The sequence below is a fragment of the Asterias rubens genome, chromosome 14 (assembly GCF_902459465.1).
Source record: "Asterias rubens chromosome 14, eAstRub1.3, whole genome shotgun sequence".
Lineage (NCBI taxonomy): Eukaryota > Metazoa > Echinodermata > Asteroidea > Forcipulatida > Asteriidae > Asterias > Asterias rubens.
In genome coordinates this window covers 4,889,764-4,898,336 of record NC_047075.1, presented here as the reverse complement: position 1 = coordinate 4,898,336, position 8,573 = coordinate 4,889,764, and the positions used below count along the sequence as shown (strand labels likewise).

The 8,573-nt window shown below is 38.0% G+C and overlaps 1 protein-coding gene across 1 annotated transcript; it reads left to right on the top strand.

The window, feature by feature from the left end:
* Nucleotides 1–4,129: 4,129 nt before the first annotated feature.
* LOC117299355 (28S ribosomal protein S21, mitochondrial-like) lies at nt 4,130–7,855 on the top strand. Its single transcript, XM_033782884.1, has 3 exons — nt 4,130–4,478; nt 6,061–6,179; nt 7,435–7,855. Exons 2-3 carry the CDS (start codon nt 6,097–6,099, stop codon nt 7,610–7,612), a joined length of 261 nt encoding a protein of 86 aa, XP_033638775.1. The 5' UTR covers nt 4,130–4,478; nt 6,061–6,096; the 3' UTR covers nt 7,613–7,855.
* The last annotated feature ends 718 nt before the right edge of the window (nt 7,856–8,573 follow it).

Below are 8,573 nucleotides of genomic sequence, written 5' to 3'. Positions count from 1 at the left end.
ACAATAACAGTAACAGTGCTGGCCCCAGCGTATTAGTAGTAATCAAAAGCCTACAGTTGGTGCGCACAACGTTTGCTGAGCACTCAAACTTATTTTCTATCAATACAAGCTGAAATGGGTTACCATTTTGTACCTTCAGAGCCACTTGTAACCCTGGACAATATAAACAATTTTGACTGGCGATATATCATGAAGGTTTTTGAAAATTTAAATTACCCTATTAAAGGCAGTGGACACTATTGGCAATTACTCAAAATAATTAGAAGCATAAAACCTTACTTGGTAACGAGTAATGGGGAGAGGATGGTATAAAACATTGTGAGAAAGTATCTTTCCACGGATTTGATTTTGAAACCTCAGATTTAGAATTTGAGGTCTCGAAATCAACCATCTAAAGGCACACAATTTCGTGTGACAAGGGTGTTTTTTTCTTTCATTATTATCTCGCAAGTTCGATGACCGATTGAGCTCAAATTTCCAAAGGTTTGTTATTTTATGCATGTTGAGATACACCAAGCGAGAAGACTGGTGTTTGACAAATTTACCAATCGTGTCCACTGTCTTTAATTTAATAAGTACCCTACAGAAATGGATAACAACGGCTCAATCGCATCTGAAAACAGTTTTACAGAAAGGAAAACACAAAAAATGCATGACTGTGCAAACTAAATAAATTGGATACAAACTGCCGATATGAACTCTGAACATGTAACAGCCATATATTATTATAAATATTCTATGAAACAGAAGACGTTACATTTTCGATATTGACATTCATATACACTACCTACAGAGTAACAGGAACTGCTACTAAAGTTTTTTTTTAAGTTTATGATGCTCCATTCTTGTTGGGAACTTCATCAAGGAAGTACATTTTTTTTATGGAATTATCAAGGGGCACAAAGGCAATGACCAGGGGCATTCAGGCAATACAGGGGTAATTGTACGTAGGTAAAGCCCTCAACCCTACAAACTCTGGGAATAACAACCCAGGCTTAAGATTAATAATCAGCATTTTGTAAAGGATGATGACACTTGAGGTATTGACAAATCTTCCGTCCATAGAGTGGTGTCATTTGCACGATGTGGAAAAATCAATAAGCTCTGTGATGCATGAAAGATTGAAGGATCTTTCTTCAAAACCAATTCTGGAAATCTCTACACTGTCTACACCCATATTTCTTCAATATGTAGAGCGAGTCATTACATCTGAGTCTGATTGAATCTGTCACCAGAGACTCCATACAACAACATTTATCACATAGTAATTAAAAATTGCAAACGAGGGAAATCACGATAGAGGGCGTCAGTTACAATTTTGTCACTTATTTGTTCCATAATTTTGATTCAAGAGCTTTTATGTCAAAAGTAATTTCAACTCAATTTCTAGCCACATACATGTAAGCACCCGGATACATTGTACACACTGCTACTCTGTTTGCCTTTCTACATTGCACACCCTGTATAGGTTACTTGTAAGACAATCTTTCAGTCAGTCTTGATCAGTTATTTGAAGTACGATCACATCACACAATTAAATTACGATTTCATTACCTTAGAAAGACCATGTAGGCCTCTAGCAAGAGTAAGAAATAATTTGAGGTAACATGTATGTAAGACAAGTTTGCCATAGAAACATACGCAAAGAAGTTCAGAAAGTCAGACAAATATTTTGTACAATAAGTATGCCATTGCACTGTCAAATGATTCCTTTTGTAGGATTGTGTTTTGTTAGTTCTTTTTTTTTAATAATTTGACTTTTAAAGTATGCTCATTTCATCCTATTGTGTGTTTCTTTGAAACATTAGAAATTGCAACATTAAGAAGTACTACGGTATGTGAACCTGGAGGTCGCAGGTTCGAACCACATTTTGTATTTTGTCAACTGCAAATAATGTTCCCGGCCAAGGTTCCCATATAAATGGATTATTATTTAATAAGAATATGTTTTTTTAAATAACAACAATTTTAAAGCACTAGCAAGAGAGAATTTGTAAAAAAGTTGAACTATAAATGTAGGCATTGAGAAGTGCCAAATCAATCTCGAAAGATAATAAAGGTACGTACGTATGTGTACATGTATGTACAATTGTAACATAGAAAAACAGACTAATAACAATTGTCAACATGCATGTATGCTTAGTTTTGAAAGGGCAAGGGCACCAAGGCATTTTCTCCTTGGTAAAGGGCACCCTATGAGGAAATTGAGGATTTCTACTGGAGCATTTCAAGGGCACCAAGGCAATCCTGTGTCAACATCCATTGTATTAAAAAGAATGAAAAACACTTGTTTCTTAATTTAACATTTAACTAAAAACAGGCAGATAGCACACTCTTGATGATGGACATAATTAATGCATTGTATTTAAGTAAATAAAGTACAAATTTATAATCAATCGCGTGACAAGTTGCTTCTTCGCGGCGGCATTGCGAAACAGTGAAGGGTGACTCTTAATTATCTAAATCGTTTCACTCCACAATAACAAACAACATACTATCAATCTTTAAAAGGTGGGTCAAACGGAGGGTAGAGATGTAGCGCCAAGCTCTTTTCCATGCATGGCATTAGTCAGCCTGTGAATGAATCATGAATGTGAATGGGGCAATGCACTTTATTTGCACTGGAGTCACCAGTACTAAGATTAAAGCCTGCCACCATGGACACTCGTCTACATGTCTACGGCGCCAACGCTAAGGTCACCACAAACAAACTTGCAACAAGGCCCATGGAAGAAGTGGGGTTTACTAAGAAGTAGTAGACATGTTTCCCTTTTCCAACGCTACATCATTCATGTTCATGTTACAAGTTTACACAGTGATTTAACACGGCATTTGGCAGTCAGTAAGATGCCATACAACTTGTGTATGGCATCTGACAGACTGGCACCCCAAACATGGGACTATCAAAATAGGGACACCGACAACATAGGGCAAGATACGTACATGATGTTCTTACTTATAACTCAGTTGGACCATGGAGGTAGTATTTCTGTGGTTGGTTTGGACAACAAGTTTCTAGCCTCTGCCAATCAATAAACTTTCAATGACGTAACTTATTAGGAGAATCAAACGGTACCTGGATAAGGATACTCTCCATCATGTTGTCCGAGCTTTATTTAGTCCTCTCTCGTATTGACTATGGCAATCTCCTTTTATGTGGTGCAACCTCATATGAATTGGACAGAGTTCAAAGATTACAAAATAGTGCAGCTCGTTTAATATGTTCCACACCCTTGAGAGAACATTATTACCCCATCACTTAGGGAACTTCATTGGTACCAATTAGAGAACGAGTCCATTTTAAGATTGCTCTTCTCGTTTTTAAATGCTTTAACAAAACTACACCTCATTATATTACCTCTTTACTGTCACATTACACTGCTCCATGATTTCTTCGGTCCACACTTCAAGACATCACTCGCTTGAATGTTCCCCAAACAAAATTCTAGGTCAAAAGGCTTTCAGTGTGGTTGGGCCAATAATTTGGAACAATCTCCCAACTGCATAAGGGAATCTACTATACTACTCTTTCTGTTTTTCGTAAAGTCCTTGAGACTCACCTTTTTCCTAGTTAATTTATTTCTAGTGTGCTATGATATAGATGGAATTGCGCCTTATAAATTGTAATTGTTATGTGTTATGACATGTTTGATTGAATGTTTTGTTATGGTCCAGTAAAATCTTTGCTCAACCCCCAACCAAAATCAATTTCCATACATAAACCTAGCCAAATCATTTGGCAAAAATCAAACAAAATGTACAATTGAAACTTGTTTTTAAAATTTTAAGTCTTTGCAAGTTACTGTGGGATAACTTTCCATATGGCGCCACCACTTTTTCACTTATTTTTACAAAAAGGGATTTATCATTGAGGTAAATAAGATACTATATTATTTCATATCGGATGAAAAAGTGGTGGCGTCATACGAAAATTTGTCCTTTCTGTGCAACAACTGCAAGGTCACAACTAGGTCAACAAATCTGACCTGTCTGTGTGTGATGGTATGTTAAACCGGCACCGTGTCCACACAACAGTGGCAAGCTGCTCCCCTACTGCCCATACGCTTCGTACAGTACAGCAACGCTAGCTGCACATACACACGACGAAAAAAACTTTCTCACAACTTCAACTTTACGAACTGAAAACAAGCCGAAATAAATACATAATGCAGATTTTAATAACACTTCTATGAACTACATGGACATATCGATCAAGCAGTCGAAGCAAAACCTATGACAGTCAGTGAAAGGACGTGAATAAGGAAGAAAAATAGAGGACTCACTTACCATTTTGTGTTTCTTCGTTTATTTTACCGCGGTAAAAGAATACAACAAGTTAATCCCAAAAAGTTAACTTCCATGGAAAATTGAGGGCGCTATTTAAAGATACAGCGGTCACAGTTTTCTAGATTTTCGGAGGTCGCCTCGACTGGAAACCTGGGGGATTTTGCCTTATAATTACAGAGTTGCTTTCTTTTGTAAGTAATCGTTTATCTAGCGGTGTAGCTCTTTTAAGATTGGAAAATTACTGAAATAAATGTACTACATGAAAATAGCTTGATTTGGTTGTCGAACACTATTTGATGTAATATTTTATGTTGTAATACAGGTGGACATGACATGAGAAAGACGTGTATTGCCGACACTTACAAGCGCTTTATATAAATTAATAAAGATTTCGTTTATAAAATGTCTATAGCAAAGACACAAATTAATTATCTAAGTTATGGGAAAAATTTTACGACCTCGCCACCAACTTCCGGCCTTTTTTTTTTTTACAGGTGAAATTCCGTATGACGCCACCACTTTTCACAAATTTTTCACCAAACAAAAGGGATATCTCAATGATTCTCATGCGGTATTAAATTAGTTGTTATAATTTTGGGTCGATAATTTTTATTACATCAAATGAAATTGAAAAAGTGGTTGCGCCATACGTACGGAAACTATTCCGAAAGGAAACCTAATTTGAGTAAATTAGATCTACATTCTTTGGCATAGTACATACATGTATGTACCATGGAGGTAGAACTTAGTAATAGTAGTTTGTATTCATGAATTAACCAAAGTTTAAATTGGCGGCAGAAAATGGGAAAAGGTTTTGATTTGTTTAAAACAAAAATACATAATATCGATATCCAACTCTCCAACTCCCCAGTGAGCCTTATATAATTATAAGTTATATAAGTTATATATATATTATAGGAGTCTTACATTTTGGGCCTCAACACTACGTTTTTAAAATCAGCGTTTTTTGATAGATGAAAGTTTTACGACTGTTAGAGTAGACATCGATAACTAAAGTTTCCTTTGTACCTAGGCCTAGTACACAACCAAAACTTTCCCCACTCACTCAATATACAATCTGATAATGCTTGCATTGCCTTGTTGTTGAGTGAAATTATAAAACATCTTAAAAAAATGCAATTTTCTGCTCGATAGGCCTACTCCATGTTGTTTTTCTGCCGCATCGCACGTTTTTTGACTTCCTAATATGCTCAACGTTTTATATTTTTGTTCACCTAGCGCTGTACACACAGGCACTCACCTACTAGATGGACGAACTGCCCAGCCACAGCCGAGTTAGACTAAACCATTCTGTGAAAGGGTTGTACGTAACAAGGCAGTGCGTGCAAGCGTGACAGCGGGTATTGTAATTGGACAGAGCCCACGCACTGCTGCACTGCCTTAACAAATGTTGCTAATCACAGGGTCTGGTATTCCAATCTTATTGAAGTCTATGGACATTTGTAGGAGAAGATGAAATGGAAGGGTTTCTGACAGCCTCAAGCCCGGTTTATACTTCCTGCTAATGCTTCGTGCGATGCCTATTTCATTGCGTCACAAAGGGAAATGGAGCGCGTACCAATTGTTGCGTCACCAAAATTCGCTCCGCATTCGCAGGAATTATGAACCGGGCTTTACTCTGTATGCAAACTTGAGCCCATTTTGCACAGTTTTTGCTCGTTTTTTTAGTCCCTGTTCTTGAAACTAGTCACTTGAGCTTATAGAGAGCATTAAACCTAGATATTTTTTATTTTATATTTTGTTTTTTTCTAGGATGTGTTTTTAGATTGAATCAAAGTATCAGCCAGAATGAGCAGACATCTAAGATTCATTGCCCGGACGGTGTTTGTGAAGAACAGTGATGTTGACGGCGCTTACAGGTCCTTGAACAAGTACGTAGTTTTGATAAGGAGTTTGATGTACCATTGAGGGAAATATCTTCTTTCAAAAGGGTGGAAGAATTTAGGCCTATATTTGATGTTTACAGATCTCATTTGACCAGAGAGTCACTGCTTCTGTTAGCGCAGAGTCTTTGCTTGTACTGTAAAGCAGAACAATGAAACTGGGACCCAAGTGGGGATTAAAATATGAGGGCCCAATTTTATGGCTCTGCTTACCGCCAAAGTCTGCGCTTACGCTCACCATTCTTTGCTTGCATGGCAAGCACCAAATTTCTTTGCTAGCTGTGTAAGCAAAGCATGCTGACATGTAGTCGCGTACGTACATGCACATGTAGAATAGAATAGTGTTTTATTGTCACTTGTAAAAAACAAATATTAGTACAGTGAAATTCGTTTTGGTTTTGCGTGTCTAAAAATATGTTATATAAAAATTACATTAAAAATCGAAATAATATAAACAACTCTGAAAAGTGTTACAATATACAGGCGAAATACGAAAGATAAAAACAGTACGATAGAATTAAAAACAGAAATAGACATTCATGATTAAAACCTGTCATTTAGAACACGAACAGCTGTGGGATAAAAACTCTGCAGTCCACAAGTAGAGTATGCATGTAATTCCCTGCTAACCTGCAAAACATGCTTGACATAAGAGCAGAATTCCCTGCTTCCGTCGGTGCTATTTTTTTGCTTACTGTAAGCAGAGTAGGTCCAGGTACAATTTAGGGACTGAAAAACCTGATTAGAAAGGTAACTCACCAGTCCGAGATTCAAACTGGAGTCCACAAGTAAAAGGCAGTGGGGACAAAACCAGCTGACTGCTCAGCACCGGAACCTGCCAGGTCTTGTTACTGATGTATGTTGGGCGTGATGGTCGAGTGGTTTAGATCATCAAGTTCAAGTTTTGGTGGTAGAGTCATCGGGATGTGGGTTCGGGGTCCCGATCGTGACACTTGTGTCCTTCAGCAACATGCTTTACTGTAATTGCTTCTTTTCACTCTGGGTTAAAAATAAGTATCTTTGAGGATAAAGGTTGATATTGTGTATGAAAAATCCTTCGGAGCACCACGGCAGCTCGGGGGCTGTACAAATGTTTACTCCCCATCGAGGGAGCTGAGAAAGATTGCAGGAATGTTATTGGCCCAACGGGTATTGGAAATGTGCTACAAGTGCTACAAGAACTTGTTATTATTATTGCTATGTTATTAATATGTACGATGTACTTTCTTGTGTCACTCAACAGTTCACTTACAAGAGAAGGTATCATTGAGGATGTCCGTAGGAAGCGGTACTACGAGAAACCGTTCCAGATGAGGAGACGAAAGGAGTATGAGAACATGCAGCGTATCTACAATCAAGAGATGGGACGACGGATATCGTTCCTCATGAGAAAAAATAGACCTGATCCATGGGTGGTGTAATGCAGAAAGGATCGACGCGTTATCACCTGGCTTTGGGCCTGTGGGACTGTGTATCATGAAACGCATGTCAACAGCTTTCAGAAACTTTGAAGCTGTGAGCTATGGGACATAACATCGGAGATGATTGAGGAACATGTACGTGAGGCGTGAAGTATGGAACTCTTTGAGGGTAAATGTCAGTGGATCTCTGTACCTTCATAAACAGACATGACTACCCAGTGTCACCCAGTGGATCTTGGGTGCTATAACTAGGGCCACTGATTTTCCGCGATCGCGGAAAACGGACGGAATTCGCGGAATCCGCCCTTTGAAACGGAAAACGGGATTTCGGAAAATTTGATTTTTTTTTTTTTTTCTTGCCGCCAAAACTATTGAAATTGCATTCTTTATTAAGATTCTTTTTGTTAAACTAAAAAAGCATCAGAAATCAGACCATTAAAAAGTACGAGATCGTAACCGTGGATCATTCTGTTCTACTTCACACCATCCTCCATGTTTACACACATGATGTACACACGTTGTTAACATGGTTAAGCGAATGGCATTATTCGCGGCACGTTTTTAACATTTTTTGTTCACCCAAATTGCATTTTCTCCCTCTCTTTTACCAACAATAATACACAAACTAGCTTACCTATGATCTATAAGAACACATACAATGTTTTTTCATCTCGGAAAGGTCTAAAATAAAACCGTAAACTGTCAACATTCTGTCGCCAAAACGAAAACAAAATGGCTGGCATTTTGTTTGTGGATGGAGGAACGGTCACGTCCATAGACTTGTTCCCAAGTCTTTGATCATGCTGAAACAGCGCCCTCTTGTGGATACACTCCTGTCATTAGCCTACAATGTGGCTGATGCAGAGAATCAACTGTAGTTTTAGACTTGGAATCAAGTCTATCACATCATGTGCATTGATACTGCAGTCACAGTGCAACCTTTCTACCCTGACTACATGTT